The sequence below is a fragment of the Alosa pseudoharengus genome, unplaced genomic scaffold, assembly GCF_046254945.1.
Source record: "Alosa pseudoharengus isolate Yale_2024_CS ecotype anadromous, Long Island Sound unplaced genomic scaffold, YU_APseudo_1.1 YU_APseudo_1.1_scf_14, whole genome shotgun sequence".
In the NCBI taxonomy this organism is placed as follows: Eukaryota; Metazoa; Chordata; class Actinopteri; order Clupeiformes; family Clupeidae; genus Alosa; species Alosa pseudoharengus.
The window spans coordinates 14,281,219-14,298,718 of NW_027468609.1; the positions used below are offsets into that span (position 1 = coordinate 14,281,219).

The following is a 17,500-nucleotide window of genomic DNA, read 5'->3' on the forward strand; positions in this document are numbered from 1 at the left end:
GCAGATGTTGATATCACTTGGCTCTTACTTTGTGGCAGAATACCAGAAGAAAAAATGTGTCGTGTATCTCTTTTTTTTTTTTTTTTTTTTCATTTTGATAGTGCTTTTTTAAGTCACCCAAAAAGTTACAGACTCGTTCTCATGTCACGCTAATGCATTATTGAACAGCGTTTTCCAAATTCAGCACTCCTCCTTATTATGCGCCTTTGCGTTATGCAACACGACTCTTTTTTTTTTTTCTTCTTCATCTTTCCCTGGCGTTGTTGTTGCTGTGAGAACAGCTTCGGCGTATTTCCAGAACTCGGTGCTGTGCATGCCTGTCTGCTCCCTCTCTCAGCAGAACGAATGGACTGTGGGGGCCCACCATTTTAACTGCCCAGGGCTGTCATGACAAGTTAAGTGCTTTCTGAAGGTTAGACAGGACAGAGTGGGGTAAACTGCTACTGCGAATAAGTGCTTTCCTTTCCCATCTCGCCCAGCTGTTGGTAAAATATTGATATTTTGCTTTTATTGAAGAGCCGAGGCTATGCTTGCAGAGGAGGCTGCGCCGCCATTTGATGCCAGAGAACTCAGCTGGTTTGGGGGAAGCAAAAAAAAAGCAGCTTTGTTGCTTTTAAACATCTGCTTTATTTTCGACGTGTTTTAATTTGGTACAGAAAGGGACATTTTGAAGCACTTTAGTGATGTGTCTCAGAAACAATGCTGTCATTTAAACCCACTTCACCTTCTTGACGTTTTCCACAGCTCCGTCTCTCTCTCTCTCGCTCTCTCTCTCCCTCTCTCTCTCGCTCTCTCTCTCTCTCCCTCTCTCACACTCACTCTCTTTTCTCCTGTTCTCCTGCCTTAATCCATGCATGTGTTCAGAGGAAGGAGGAGAGAAACATGTGGATGAGCTGTTCTCTCTCTACTACGGCCCCTGCTCCCCTTCTTCCTCTGGAGCACGGAGGAAAAGGACACCGTATGACGGACAGTTGACCCTTATTGTGTTTCCTGTTTAGTCTCATGAGGGACACTGGGCTGCCAGCATCATCAGGGCTGCAGGGTCTTGGGGGCTTGAGTGGCGGTTTGACACGGTGTCCCATATTTGATGAAACGTATGTCGTGGTTTACATTGGCTAATGTAAACTTCAGTGACCTCTCTGTTTGCACATGAAAAAATAAATAGCGCATTATTTGACAATGGGACCGCTAAAGCACAATGATCAACATGGGATCCTGCCAATCACTTGTTTGCATTGTGTTATTTGTATGTATTCAATTCTGAGCAAGTTTACCCGGGGGAAGTCAAACAGGAAAAGGAATGTTTATCTTTTTAGTTGCATTGTTGCCCATTGATATATTTTTTTGAGCTGAGATTTTGGTTGCTTACTGTTTTTTGTAATCATTCTAAAATGGTGTGTGTGTGTGTGTGTGTGTGTGTGTGTGTGTGTGTGTGTGTGTGTGTGTGTGTGTGTGTGTGTGTGTGTGTGTGTGTGTGTGTGTGTGTGTGTGTGTGTGTGTGTGTGTGTGTGTGTGTGAAAGAGAGAGAGAGAGAGACTGTGTGTGTGTGTGTGTATATATGTCTGGGTGTGTACAGATTGTCTTTATGCCTGGGGTGAAATAGATAATTGCCAATGTTTTGTTGCTGGTTTGTGTTTACTGTAGTCCCATTGTCAGGAAGCTGCTGAAGATGGTGTTTGTGTGTGTGTGTGTATATGTGTATGTGTGTGTGTGTGTGCATCAGAGATGGTGTCTGGGTGTGCAGTAATGCACAGAGAAAATATTCAGTCCTTTATTTATGACATGAATAATGTCTGTCTAACCAGGGCACAGCTACAGAGGAGCTGCACAGAGACTCCATACATACTGGATACTGCCTAGTACTGCATACTGCATACTACATGTACGCCTATGCTGTATAGCTATAGGTGAATGATTAGCCTATTACAAGTTCATTCACCATCAAATTGGCTTTGTAAAGGTGAAAATCTTGCATAGTGAACCTTTAATAATGTGCAATCTAAAATGGTAATAACAGGAGACAAGGCTAAAGGTGCAGTTATTCTCTTATCAGGAGAGCTATTTCTGTCTCAGTCTTAGGCTGCTTCTTATCTGCTGTAGATTGTTACAGATGAAGCAATATTTCCATAAAGGGATCAATCATCTTTGCAAACAAAATAAAATGTTTGGCAAACATCACAGATAAGCAGGAATAAAAAGGACTGCAAGTCTAACACACATTATGGTGTGTGATTTAAAAAAATCAGAAACTGTTAACTACACAGGTTCAGAATTATTAACCCAAAAGCCTTCATCAATCTGCTGCTGATGAAACGAGAAGAGTGCTTTAGTGTCCTTGGGCTTTAGGGGACTATGTCACATTTTGAACAAATCAGTTAGCCAAGGACTGCGGTCTTCAGTGCTTCTCAGAGGTTTGCTTGTTCAGGAGTGCCAATATTGCCATTAAGAATAGGCAATCAACACCATGGCCATTTAGAAAGAATGGTCTCTACATTTGATGCGCCAGGTCAGCCTGGACAGCCACTGTAAAGCACTTCCTGAGCCTGCACACTGGGCAGGACAGGGGAGAGTCCATGGCTAGGTTGGGGAAATGTTCTCAATGATGGGCAGTTGGGTGCCAGTGATCCGTTGGACAGATTTCACCACCCACTAGATTGCTTTACGGTCTGATGCAGACTTAGTTGCAGCACACTGATCGTGCAGTTGGTTAGTATGCTCTCAGTGGTACATTGGTAACAATCCAGCCATATGCTAGGATGAGGTTCTGTAGGAAGTAAAAGCACTGGAATACAGCCCAAGCTGCAAGATAGACGTTGCTTTCACTTCCTGTTTTGATAGTAAAGGTAATGGAACCACATCTACCTAACACATAATGGAACTACCGGTATATGGCATTCTTGTTTATGAAATTAGGCTTGTTAATTCCTATCATTAGCTATCATCAGCAATCTGCAAATTAGCAAATCATTCTAATGCCATTTAACATTATGACGAAGCGTTTTATATAAACATTGGAGGTGTAATGTTACTTCTCTGTACACCTAGGAGAAGAAAATATGGTCACAATACAGTTACCAAGTATCTTGTGGGGTTTCTACTATCTATGGAACAAGTAAAGCATAGCAATCTTGTCAGCATTCAGTCAGTATTCCCTTGTTGTTTTCTGCTCATAATGATCACAGAAGAGGGATGAAAGTTGCATCTGCACCATTGCTACTTTCATCGTTGTATTTGGGCTCTTGCTTTTAATATTCATGGTGCATTTAAAACAAAGCAAGGCTGTTTTCTTTTTCTAATTTTAAACAGCTAAAAGTCTAATAATTTCTCAGCCTTTATCCCCTAACCTTTCTGTTGTCATAATGAGCTGTTAATTGATTTGTCGGAGCATTTAAGTTCCTTCAATCTGAAAAAGCCATTAACCCTCAGAGTTTCTAGCCCTGAATCCAAGCATTATGTTTTCAATTATTGAACATCCACAATATCAAAGCACGCATTAAGTTATCTTTCTCCCCTCTTTGTGTAAATACAAAGCCTTATCAATCAATACAATTTTGTCCCCTGAAATCTCAATGATCTGGAGCCATATTAGACCGAAGTACTCTGCTGGTTGCTAATGGGCTTCTTCACCACCACTGTTTGCTGGTGCATGTTAATTACCCATGAGCCTTTGTGTCACACATTAAGAGCTCTTCCACCGCCGTGGCATTGGAGAGACATCCTGCGTCCATTGCCCGGGGTGGGTCGGACAGTGGGGGAGGGTGGGGGTCAACGAAGCGTCCCCACACACACACACACACACACACACACACACACACTGAGCATAATAAAATCTAATCTTATTTGGAGCGAAGGGGTTGGCAAAAGCCATGTACAGAAAAGTAGAGAAAAAAAAACTCAGCAGATTTCATGCTCTCTTCCACCCCCCACCCTCTCCTCCAGATCCTCCCTACTGCCACACACACACACACACACACATTAGGGTGCTGCTTTACATGGGAAGTATTTTAGGAATCCCTCTGTGAGGCGTAGCTCCTGGGTGGTGTGTTATGCTCTGCAGGCTATAGGTGTAAAGCTGCCTGTAGCAGCAGTGTGAGTACGTGTGTGTGTATGGTGGGGTGTGTGCGTGTGGTGGGGTGTGTGTGTGTGGTGGGGTGTGTTCGGGGTGTGTGTGTGTGGGGTGTGTGAGTGTGGTGGGGTGTGTGTGTTTGGTGGGGTGTGTTCGGGGTGTGTGTGTGTGTGTGTGGGGGGGGGGTGGCCACCCCGCTGGGAAGATGAATCCAATAGAGCCAGCTTTCCCAAGCATCCCTAGCCAGTTGGTGTGTGTGTGTGTGGGTGGGTGGGTGGGTGGTGAGTGTGTGGGTGGTGTAGGGTGATTGGAGGGGTGTGCAGCTCATGCAAATACCGGATTATGGGGTTCTGACCTCAGCTAACCAGGAGGAGTGTGTGTGTGTGTGTGTGTGTGTGTGTGTGTGTGTGTGTGTGTGTGTGTGTGTGTGTGTGTGTGTGTGTGTGTGTGTGTGTGTGTGTGTGTGTAAGGGTTGGGGGCTTACCTTGTCAAAAGGGATAGCTTCCTCATATTTCACCATGCCGTAGAGATATAGAACAAAACACTTAAATGCCCTCAGTCTGTAGACTATGTAGTGACTCTGTAAAGGAGAGATGTTAGTGCTAATCTGTTAGCAGCCTGTGAACTCAGTTCATTCTCTTGCATTTCACAGTTTAAATAAAATCTGTCAGGACTCTAAGTTGCATAGTGTTAAAAGCAATTTCAAATTCGGGGGAAAAATGTCCAATGTTATTTTTCTACACCCACATGCACACACACACACACACACACACACACACACACACACACACACACACACACATAGACAGAGAGGGCACACATGGAATAGATGAGGAGTGCCTACACTTTAGTGTGTGTGTGCTGATAGACACATAGGGCTCTATCTTCCGTGCGGGCGCAATTGACTTTGTATACTCGCGCGTTTGTCTTTCCTATTTTGCAGTCAGCGCATATTGGAATTTTCCCTCCACAGGTACATGCCTGTAAATTAGGGAATTCAATTGCGCCCACGGGGGCGGTTCAGCGAAAAGACGGGGCGTGTTCCGGCGCAAACATTCACTGTTGATATTTTGCAGTTTCAGAAAACAATTCCGCCACAGACCAGGAACTCCCTGGTCTAAAGTCTGTGGCGAAAATGCAGATGCTATTTTAAGGGCGCATGCATGACCACAGGCCTGCATGAATGAATGCGTTGCACACCAATCTACAGACACCTCCGTGCACAGACGGAAACATTAAAAGCCTTGATAATATTTGTCCATTTCCCGGTTTTGTTCGTGCATTGGTGACCTAAATATTTACTAGCCTATATAGTACAACATCTACATGCAAGTCTTGAGTTAGTGAATTAGCTTAAATCAGCTTTTCATGTGCCGTTAACCAGCAACAGATAGTACAAGAAAGCAGCAAGGTTACAATTTCTGTACAATTTCTGTAGTTGCTGCATCCATTCATTGTTATTCTCTCTCCTGCTCAAATAAATGTTGTGCGTGAATTAAGTTGATGATAACATGTTTACAAACTCTGCTTTACAGAAAATATTGTAAATAGTCTACTGTCACGCAGTTAATGGGATACTGTGCAGAGTTGAAAGTTAGGTCAACTTAAACGAAGCCCTTGCTTGGCCGCCTGTGCTGCGCAACGCACACTTAGCTCCTCTCATCTATACAATGTAGTTCCCATTTCTGTAAACCATACATAATTTCAAAGAAAAATATTACCACTCGAGGGAAATCAGTGTGGTGTCCATGTGAAAAAATAGGCATAAATCTAGCGTACACATTTTCACGAATCACTGATGTGTTGATGACATAAATTAGGAAATGTTAGAGGACTTAAGGAGACGTGATGTTGAACTGCATGCCGATGCCATTTAACCCAAATGCCCCAGCGGCAGCACGGGAGAGAAGAGATTAATTGACAGAAGATATGCATTGTCTATAGAGAGGTAATGTTAGATTACATTGTACATTGCAAATATATCACCATGCATTCATAACCTTGTGATTCAGTGAGAATGATCCCAAAACATCGGAAAGTATGTCTTTGTGACAATTCTGTATTACATTTTGTCAAGAGGAAAAATCAATAGCTAACTGTTCCCAACTGAACAGTGATTATAGCGCTGTGAACGCTCCTGGCTGCGCCTGGCAAATACGCCACCATAATAGCAATCAGCTATGGAACAAGCGTGCCTGTTGTTAAAGGGAATGTGAGATGACGCTCTGATTGGTTTATTGCACGTTACGCCCAAACCACACCCATGATTAATGTAGCTACTTCAGACCACCCCATTTTAGATTTGCGTCGGGCGCAACAGTCAATATCCCGCCGGTAAAATAGCATCAGCGCCCAAGATCCGCCCACAAAGTCACTTGCGTTTTGCGCGAAGACACTTCCGTTTCAGACCATTAAAATAGGGCCCATAGTGTTAGAACTCTATTATTTTCTTCAGGTCTATTTGAGTAGTACTATTTGAAACCTTTTTTTTGAGAGATTGCTTAGCATCATCAAAGAGCTGGCACTGTTCTTTCATTGTTCTACTTCCTGTCTTTGTAGATGCTGGTCATCGGTTTAAAGAGATATTCAGTAATCAGTGTAGACTCGGCTTTCCTTCTTTGCCCATCTTTGTCAGAATCATAATAACTTCAACATTGACGGCTGTATGCCATTAGTGCTTTTCTTGCTTAGCAAATAGTTTCCCCCTCCTCATATTGGGCATCAGCCAGCACGACACTTTGTGTGCATCTCTATGTAAATTTCTCCAGAGGCAGGGACTGTAAGTCCTCATACATATTTCAGCAGATTATCTTCATCGATAAGAAATGATGATACCTTACTGTGTGTGTTCCAGGTTTTCCATGGAGTGTTGTGCTGATTATAGCCATGCTTACTGTAATTATCATTTTAGAGGAACCTTGTGCTGGAGAGCACAATTTGGACTGTGAGCTCCAGCTTCAGCCCCTGCATGGGATAGCGAGGGGTTGAATTAGTTACACAACGCGTAAATAGGACAGAGGAGAAACACGAGCTCACACACAACGCCTGCCACACTCTTTGTGTCTGCAGGGGAGTCTACTGTACATACGGGCTCCTAACAGGTCCACATCATGTCTCTGTGGAATGGGGAGCTTGCGAGGCCAGAATTTGGCATATTATTTCTCAGGTCTAATGTTGCATGACAAGAGACCAAGGTTCTGTCAAGGTGAATCAGTTTCTGGCTCTCTTTAAAGACCTTGCTTATACAGTCACGCTCCTCTCCTCTCCCCTTCCTCTCTTCTCCTCTCATTTCCTCTCTTCTTCTCCTCCCCCCTTCTCTCACTCATTGTAGATTTGCATGGCAGGTCTTTTGGGAGGGACAAACTATTCCCTCTAAATCCCTCCTCCCTCCTTTCCTTTCCCCACCTCCAAAGGATTAGATCACACAACGACAAAAAACCCTTTTTGAAAAATCAAATGCAGTATGATCCCCCCCCCCCAGTAATCTCCCCCGGTGACTGGGCACCGTTGAGTTGAGTTGAGTTGAGTTGAGGAGGTGTGGATGAGGAGGGGGAGAGGGATCCTCCTTCAAAGCACCTCATTCGCTCCACTTGTAATACAGAAATGAGCACATCCATGAACACACCATGAAAAGATGTATTAATCTGGCAAATTAATTAAGCAGATGAAACATTCGGTAATGCAGTTGCTTGACTACGGTGAGGTATACGTGTGTGTGTGTGTGCATGTGCGTGTGCGTGTGTGTGTGTGTGTGTGCGTGTGTGTGTGTGTGTGTGTGTGTGTGCGTGTGTGTGTGCGTGCCTTTGTGTGTGTGTGCGTGCCTGTGTGTGTGTGTGGAGATGTGCCGATGTCGTGATTTCACAGGCAGCCCACCTGCGTGTAATCCAATCACAGAGCGGCGGTGCTGTTATTGCTGTTATGGCGCCCTCTGCGCGACCCCCTTATTTAATCGCTGCTCGTGCTGCGTCCATTAAGATGCTTTTAGATCATAAAGCCGCGTGTCCTCCCGTGGATTAGGAACGAAAGATGAGGCAGAGGAGGACGAGGAAGAGTGTATGTGGTCGTGCCGTGATCCGCATCAGGAAGGACGGTGAGGTGCAAGGAGGTGGAGGAAGAGGAGGGAACGGAGGAAGAGGGGGATGAACTGAAGAGAATGTATGTGGCTGTGTCGTGATCCGTATCAGGGCATGCCAGCGTCCGCTGCAAGCGGATCATGTTCACATGACGAATCGTTTAAATGACCTGCCACTAGCTGGCCCAGTGATGGGGAGTGGACTGATGGAGAGCTACCACACCAGACCGCTCTCTGTCCCTCTCTCTCTTCATCCCTTTCTCCGTCCCCGTCCTTGTCTCTCTCTCTCTCTCTCTCTCTCTCTCTCTCTTTTTGTCCCTCTCTCTCCCCCTCTCTCTGCTTCTCTATGTCCTTCTTTCTCTCTCTCTATCTCTCTCTTCATCTCTTTCCCTCCGTCCCTCTCTCTGTTTCACTCTGTCCGCTGCGTTGTTCAGGTAATCTGTAGTAGTTTGTATAGAACCCATGCGGAACCTTTTCAAGCTCAAGCTCGGCACTTCACAGAGGAAGGACATCCCATTTTTTCTTGAATTTCCCCTTGGGGAATAAAGTATCTATCTATCTATCTATCTATCTATCTATCTATCTATCTATCTATCTATCTATCTATCTATCTATCTATCTATCTATCTATCTATCTATCCTTTTAAGGTACAGTCAGTGAAAAACTGCTGAAAAGTCTAATTTCACCATAAAATAAAAGAATGAAAGAAAAGCACTGAGTGCACCTTTAAATCTGCTGGATAGTGGACTCATACAGCTCGTCCATTGAAGCAAACCAGCGTTGATTAGGATGGTGTTTGGGGGGGGGGTGTTATAAGCCAGGCAGGGAGGTGGAGGTGATAACTTGTCGGACGTGTGAAATTGATGCCCTCATTTCCAAGGTTGCATTGCAGTCCACCCGTACTCAGATCTAAACCATACACCGTTGGGATGGGATGGGATGAGTGACCTTTAGCTTAGGGCACGTCCATCTCTTTTGCCATAGTTACGACCTCTTCAATAAGATTCTGGAGTATCATTTGAAGAGATGTTTTATATCCTGAAGGCACACTGAATTTATAATCTCACCAATCACCAACACACACACACACACACACACACACACACACACTAATGTGTAGTTGATGGAAAATGGAAATCCCTTCCCTGGCCAATGTGCCTGTTTCAGAGCTGCTGATAAACTGCTTCTCCATTATCAAGGGGCTGTTTGAGGCCTGACATTTGAGTCGCCATTTATCACTCTCCTAGCAGGAGGTGGGTTAATGATAATTGCAAGGTCATTGTGAGCACTCTGTAATTTGAAGTGGGATCTTGTTATGGAGAGGCGCTCTGACAACCGATTATCACAGCAGCCTCATTTTTAGAAGTCTACAGAAGGCCTTGTTTCCAGTCGAGCAGATGTAATATGTAACACATGAATAACCTTTCCTGGGAGAAACCATTTGATTTCATACGCACCCGAGAATGGAGAGGGCTGTCAGATGCAGAGATGAGATTAAACTCAGAGTAATATTCACAGTTGAATGCAGTGACGACTGTGCATTCACAAGCTGCATGTTAGGGGATATTGATCTGCAAAGAAAGGGGTGTTGATGGTACGGGGAAGCAGTAGATATGACTACATTTCCTGCCATAGAATAAGGGCACAGATTACACGTTTGTTTCCTGGTTCTTTTTAGTAGATGTAGTGTATTGTACTGTTGTTCTGTGTGGTCTCCCATTGAATAATCCCCACATTATAGGCTGGGGATCGTGTCAGGGTGCATCATCAGACTATACTATAGGTTTGTATGATCAGAGACAAATCTAAAAATACTATCCAGTATCCTAACCACCAAAAATAAAACTTCAAACTGTTTATGGATACAGTCGAAAATAACTGCAGCATCACCTCACAGATATAAAAAAAAAATAGATTTCAGACTTGGACACGAAGGCGTTTGGCAGAAGAAAACTCGTCAGAGCCATGAGCGCAGAGCTTGGCCGGATGCCAGTCTGGGGTTGACAGATCTGCAAGTCATGGAGGTAGAAAAGTGGCAACGCCGGTTTATGGCCCGGCTTTATCAGATGCCACTTTTCCCCGGCCGATGTGGCAGGCAATGGAGAAGAGGCGGAGCAGTGATAAAGGTCGTAGGCTGTGCAATAACTTATATCCTCACTGCTTTAAAAATAAATAAATAACAGGCAGACTATATTTCTTGGAGCAAACACAGACAAACAAGCGAGATGGATTTTTTTTAGAACAGATGATGAAAAGAACTACGTATGTGCATTTTGGCCTGATGCTTACAGGCATACGGCTGGTTATTGGCTGCTAGGTGTAGGCTATATTTTGGCTGGCTTTGTTCCTGTTGGGCTACGGCTATTACGATGAGAAAGAGGGTTAGAGCTGGTAGTCTTATCATCAATAATGGCCATAAAAAATGATGCTCTCCAGAAACATGCCCTTGTTATTTTTGATGCCATAGCAGTGTGTGTATGCTAAATGTGTGTATGTGTGTATGCTGAATGTGTGTGTGTGTGTGTGTATGCTGAATGTGTGTGTGTGTGTGTGTGTGTGTGTATGCTGAATGTGTGTGTGTGTGTGTGTGTGTGTGTGTGTGTGTGTGTGTGTGTGTGTATGCTAAATGTGTGTATGTGTGTATGCTGAATGTGTGTGTGTGTGTATGCTGAATGTGTGTGTGTGTATGTGCTGAATGTGTGTGTGTGTGTATGCTAAATAGGTATATGTGTGTATGCTGAATGTGTGTATATGTGTGTATACTGAAATGCATTGATAGCCTTTTCTATCTGCATGGGGATAAGGTGATCCGTATCCAAGCTATCCACTTAAAAAGAAAAAAAGAATCTGATATCTGGGGGGTTTTTTTGGTGATGATGAGACTGATGATGGTGTTGATGATGATGGTTATAGCAATTATTCTGTAGGAGTGAATTTCCCAGGGGCGTCTCTCCTTGAAGTAGATGACTCTCTCACTGAGCATGAGCCATGCTATGCGTTTGCTTTGCGTTTGCTTCTGCCGCAGAGCCTGTTTAAGTACGCGGAGCGTAGCGTCCTCAGTGGCGGCCAGGCGGGCGGCTGTCTCCTTAAAGTACACCAGCAGCGTTTTAATTAACGGCCTCTTGTGCAGGCCCTTGCCACCGAGACCACTGATAACCTATCCGTCTTCGCTTCCCGCCATACATTAACTGCGCGCCCCTCTTCTGCAGCGTCAGGATGCCTTCAGCGCTCCAGAGACGATTCAAAGGAGCGGCGTTTAAACGCCCGCAAACGGAAGATCTACTATCCTGGCTCTTTTCCCTCGTTTGCCAGCCACTGTGAATGTTTAATGTACGTGTTGATTTAAACACCCATTTGTCACTTTGTTCTGTCTGAGAGAGACAGTTTGGGATGAAAACGCCTGCCTGCGCTTTAGATGATAAACGGATTTAGTTTTCCCCTTTATTTGGAGGTAACGGAGAAAACTTGTCAACTAGTGCTCGTGCGACTCTGACGCATAAGACACTATATAGCAATTATATGTCTATACGTTTTTGAGGGATTTAGAACGAGGTTATTCCAAGGGGATCCTGTTTGGCTTTTCAGCTTTGTGAAGCCCTGATGTAGAAGTAGCTCATGCCTGCCGATGCGCTTGTACTTGTGTGGAAATCAAAAGAGTTGTACAGCACTATGTATGGAAATGCATCGCTATCTTAAACAAGTTGCTGGAGCAGGCGGCAGAAAACGTCATGTTCAGCAGAAAGAGGCGAGATGTGTCTCCTTATCTGGAGGCGTGGGAGTTTCCCCCTCCATATATTCGACGTGCGTTTGATTGATCTCCTGGCCTTTGTGCTTCTCTCTTTGATCCGCTGCAGTGTGCAAGCCCGGGTTCTACCGCTCGGCGCTGCAGACCCAGAGCTGCAGTAAGTGCCCCCCTCACAGCTTCACCCGCGTGGAGGCCTCCACCACCTGCCAGTGCGAAGCCGGATACTACCGCCAGGACTCGGACCCCGCCAACATGGCGTGCACAAGTAAGAGCTTCCCTTGCACACAACCGACTAGTCTAACATTGTGTATTCATGTGTGTAGTGTTAACTTGAGTCATGTATTTAACATGTTAAAACTAAGAGACAGGAAATGCATGGGGAAAACAACAAATATCTAATAGATGACAGAAAATGGAACTTCAAATTATTAACAAAAAACGGCTAACAAATGGGTGATTAAAGTGGCATTCTTAAAGTAGTGATACAAATAAAATGGGGTTGCGTAACATTTTTCACCTCAGTGTATCACAATGTCTTTATAGTATTGATGCAGTGTGCAACACTAGTCTAGGTAAGACTAGGGCTGGGCGATATGGACCAAAACTGATATCCCGATATTTTGGGGCTGATTGGCGATATACGATATCGATACGATATTGATATTTCAAACAGAAAGAGCAAAGTGCTTCATATATTCACTCAACACAACAATTATGACAACACAGCCAGTTTTAATTATATTTATTTCAGACTGCTCTAACAGAGCTGTGCAAAAAAGTGTAAACAATAACATAGGCCTACAATAGGCATAGGCTACAGTTGCTCTGATAAAGCTGTGCAAATAACAAAAGACCAAAAGTTGACCCTGACTGACAACACAGGCCTACATTGTACTGCACAATGCAATAGGCTATTTTGGGCACAACAATATTGAAAAAACCTTCAGTTTTGTCACACAATGCAGTTTTTTTACCTGTAAGGATTTGATAGGGCCTAGATGACAAGCAAATGTAGACTATGATGGCCTAGACATGTTATCAACAACAAAAAAAGTTTTAAAAAATTAGGCTACTTAAACAACGTAACTCACTCATCAAGACTGTGATAGACGCTACCGTCGTTTTGTATGCATTCATTTTTGCATGTTCCGGTTCGTAAGAAAAATCCCTATGCACGATTGAATGGGGTTTCAGGAATCATAAAAAATGATGCCCTAACTGCTCGCGAGTCGCGTGCATATCCTCTTAATAAAATCCCTGAGGACTTTAGATCTGCTACTGTCGCTAAACGCAAGCATTCATCAGTGTATTTAAATTAACTAGGCTATGTACCAAAAATGACATTTTACCGTGAGTCGAAGAGCTGTAGCTGCTAAACAGTGTTGTAACTTAAATCTGCGTACAAAACCGCTTGGAGCTCCAGTGGAATTTTGATTTCACAACGAGAATTCTCGGTCTAGCCGTTGATGTGCCGACGGAATAGGCATCAGCACCAACCTCTGATCAAGGTAAACAAAATATGACTCAGTGTCCGTCATGTTTGAAAGTTTGTAGTGCTGCGAGGGAGAACGTGCACACGCAAGGGGCGCAGTTGAGCAGAGCTGCGGCTGTCTGAAAGGTCTGAACACAGAAGAGCAAGTGGCTTTGATAAAATGGCCCATTATTTGACATAATACCGGTATTACGATATTGTCTCAACTACATATCGTTTTCAAAAATATATCGGTCGTAGTCGTAATACCGATATATCGCCCAGCCCTAGGTAAGACCCAGCAGGAGCGCTCTCTCAGTACAGACCCCACCTGAGACCTGTGGTCCAGCCGCGGTCCTGGGCCCCAGCTCTGCCCTGTCTCAGATGTGTGTCAGAACGATTTGCTTTGAGCGAGCCATTGGTTTGGCTGGGCTCAGCGTATCGACCCTACACATTAGCATGCTATTGATTTCCTGTATGTGAGGAGGATGCCCAAAGAGCTACAGCAACAAAGAAGAAACAAGAAAGCCACCTTTGGTCCTGTTAATCCGTGTGTGTGTGTGTGTGTGTGTGTGTGTGTGTGTGTATTGTGTGTGTTCTCATGCCTTGGTCGGTGTGTGGCCCGTTGTGTCTGTCTCTGTGTGTTTGTGTGTGTGCATGTGCTATATTCTGTGCTTTTCTTTGCCTGTTTGTTTGTATCATATATTTATATACTGTATCTTTGTGTGTGTGTTTTTTTTGTGTGTGTGTGTGTGTGTGTGTGTGTGTGTGTGTGTGTCTGTTCTCAACCTCCAGAGCCTCCGTCGGCGCCTCGCAACGCCATCTCCAACGTGAACGAGACCAGCGTGCTCCTGGAGTGGACTCCGCCGGAGGAATCGGGCGGCCGCAAGGACCTGACCTACAGCATCCTGTGCCGCAAGCTGGCCGGCGAGGCGCGTCCAGCGGAGCCGTGCGGGAGCCACGTCCGCTACCTGCCGCAGCGCACCGGCCTGCGCAACAGCTCCGTCATGGTAGCCGACCTGCTCGCCCACACCAACTACACCTTCGAGGTGGAGGCGGTCAACGGCGTGTCCGAGTTCCTGGCCCCGCTGCGCCAGTTCGTGTCGCTCAACGTCACCACCAACCAGGCTGGTGAGTACACAGCAGGCTCTTCTCTGGCACGGCGACCCTCGCTCACTCTCTCCCGTAAGACATCACACAGTGTCCAGTCCTCCCTCGCTCACTCTCTCCCATAAAACATCACACAGTGTCCAGTCCGCCTTCGCTCACTCTCTCCCGTAAGACATCACACAGTGTCCAGTCCTCCAGTCCTCCCTCGCTCACTCTCTCTCGTAAGACATCACACAGTGTCCAGTCGTCCAGTCCTCCTTCGCTCACTCTCTCCCGTAAGACATCACACAGTGTCCAGTCCTCCAGTCCTCCCTCGCTCACTCTCTCTCATAAGACATCACACATGGCTCTTTTCCATTAAGGACCGGGGCTGGCCCAAGGCTTTTCCCCGGTCTTAAACACTGGTGCGCGGCCTCTGTGTTGTGTTTCCATAAGGAACATTGGGGACATTAGCTAACAATGCTAGAAACTTCTTAACAGTGATTAGCAACGACACCGCGTGCATACGTCCAATTAATTACAAGGACAACAAGTCATAACATTGTAAGAGCCTGTATCTTTAGTTATTCCGGCCTCAATCATGGAAATATAAAAAGTCAGAGGCTTTACCTCAGACACTGGGGTTTTACCCCATAGTGGAAAAGGGCCAACAGTGACCAGTCCTCTCTCAAGCACAGCGCCATTCAGTGTCTCTTTGCTCTATTCTTTCAAAGAACCTTCTTTCAGATGTCTATTGCATCAATATTTACCCATACACACGACAGGATGTTGGATTCCTTATGGCAGGATGTTGGATTCCTTATGGCAGGATGTTCGATTCCTATATTCTTGAGGAAGTGACTCTGTTGATCACTCTGTAATAGGTTCCTGTTCTCAATACCTCAGTTCTCTAAAGTGTGACGTTCATTGCAGACGTGATGCTTTCATGTGTTAAACCAAATGAAGGCTTTAGGCTGGTATCTATGTGCTAGAGTTATTGAGGAATTTGGAGCTTTTGATATGTTTGTGAGGGGATGGGCTGTGGGGACAACCTGCTGTGCTAACTTCAAAGCAGGTAACCAAAAGAAAACGTAGTGAAAACGTCTTTTCATAGGGAAATGGTTTGATGCATGGACAGTGCACTGACAAACCTCACGTGCACAGACACGAAAAAAGGCCTCCATCAGCAGCATGTGCACAGCATGTGTGTGAGTGTGTGTGTGTTTGTGTGTGTGTGTGTGTGTGAGAGTGAGTGAGTGAGTGTGTGTGTGTGTGTGTGTGTGTGTGTGTGTGTGTGTGTGTGTGTGTGTGTGTGTGTGTGTGTGTGTGTGTTTGTGTGTGCATGCGTGTGTATGGGGGGGGGAGGTTCACCGAGCTGCTGTTGATCCACAGTCATGTGGACAGCTCGGCACTGAAAGCTCCGAATGAAATCCTCTGGCAGACACATGGTACCATTTTAGCTGACAAACAATGTACAATAAAAGAGGAAATAATGTAAAAAAAAAACGTACAAAAATAAAAAAAACCCTCAATCAAATTGCTAGAGCTGAGTGGGGTTTAAAAATAGACGTGTCCATGTTCAAGCTAGACAAAATGAAACATTACTTGCTCTCTGGAAGGACACCTTAATGTCCATTAAGTGGAATTAATGAGAGGCCGGAGTGATTCAGGCGTCTGCCCAGCAGCGGTGGCCTCTAGTTGAGGGCGGCAGAGAGTCGAGCGCCCCGACATCGCCCTCCCAGGAGGCCAGTTAATTAGCAATGAGAAGGAACAGAGTGACTGGCGGCCGCCATGGTCCTCCCAGACCTCCCAGGCATCTAACCTTGGTCCTTCACCTGTCTGTCTATCTCTCGCTCTCTTGTTCTCCCTCTATCTCTCTCTGACTGTCTCTGTCTCTCTCTTTCTCTCTGTATATATCTCTCTGTCTCTCTTTCTCTCTCCTGCTCTCTCTCTCTACCTCAATCTCTGTCTCTTTCTCTCTCTCTCTCTCTTTCTCTCCTGCTCTCTCCCTACCTTACTCTCTTTTCCTCTCTTTATCCCACTATCTCTGTCTTTCTCATACAGTCTCTATATCTCCCTCTGCCACCCCCCCCTCCCCCACCCAGCCACAGGGGGCTGTCTCTTGGGAGAGAGAGGCTGCTATTGACTTTTCATTACCGTAATGATGACCATAACGGATAGAGAGTCATAATCTCCTTTATCTGAAGGAGTCCTGTAATTACTTGGGATCGCTGGAGACAGGCTGTGGCACCTGTAGCTCATCGTCGCCATGCCGATAAGCCCAGGCGGCGAACGTGGGATTTCACCAGCAGCTGTTGAAAGGCCCCTGTGTGGAATACAGAACGAGTTCCCTGTCCCTTCCTCACGCAGCGCTGGTTAGCGCGGTGGAGGACGTCTCGCTGACGTAAATGAAGGCTGGATGTTTGACCAAGGGAGACGAGAAAGTACTCATTGTACGGCAATGAAATGGGCGCAGAATAATAATTTCTTGGATTTTCCCAATTAAAGTGTTTTATCAGTTTCAAAATGTTTTTTCGCTTACAAAAGAAATTATGATCGCAACAAAAACTGCAAATGTGAATTTGTGTCCGTGAGCCCTTCCATCTTATCCCAGCTGTGTCCAGTCTTTTCCCCCTTTTGTCCTGCCAGTATGAAGGGCAGCTCGTGGAGGCTTAGAGCACGAATGCCTCTGTCTCCCCCGCGTCTTTCCTTAAGAGAGCTGAAAACGGGGAACAACACCTTCACTTCACTTAAAGGAACCATATGTAAGATTGTGGCCAAAACTGGTACTGCAATCACTTTCAAAATACTGAAGAGCGGTGTATCCCCTCCTCCTCCCCCCTGACTCCAGGTTGCCAACGCGGATGGCGAAACACTACTGACTTCGTCATTAGTAGATAGGTGGAGGGTGGCGCATCAGGCCAAAACACAACATGACATGACAAAACACAACATCAACAACAGTTGAGGGCTGCAACTTCACTTTTTAAATGACAATATCCTGGCTGGACTACTGTTGTCAGTGATATAAGTATTTGAAATGAACATGATTTCTT

General features: G+C 45.3%; 1 protein-coding gene across 1 annotated transcript in view; it reads left to right on the forward strand.

Moving 5' to 3' along the window:
* The window catches only part of epha5 (EPH receptor A5), a 67,581-nt gene that overhangs the window by 20,317 nt on the left and 29,764 nt on the right, over positions 1-17,500 (forward strand). The window contains exons 4-5 of the mRNA XM_076283923.1: positions 11,994-12,149; positions 14,151-14,486. Of these exons, the coding sequence (XP_076140038.1) occupies positions 11,994-12,149; positions 14,151-14,486 (492 nt within the window). The remainder of the gene's footprint in view (positions 1-11,993; positions 12,150-14,150; positions 14,487-17,500) is intronic.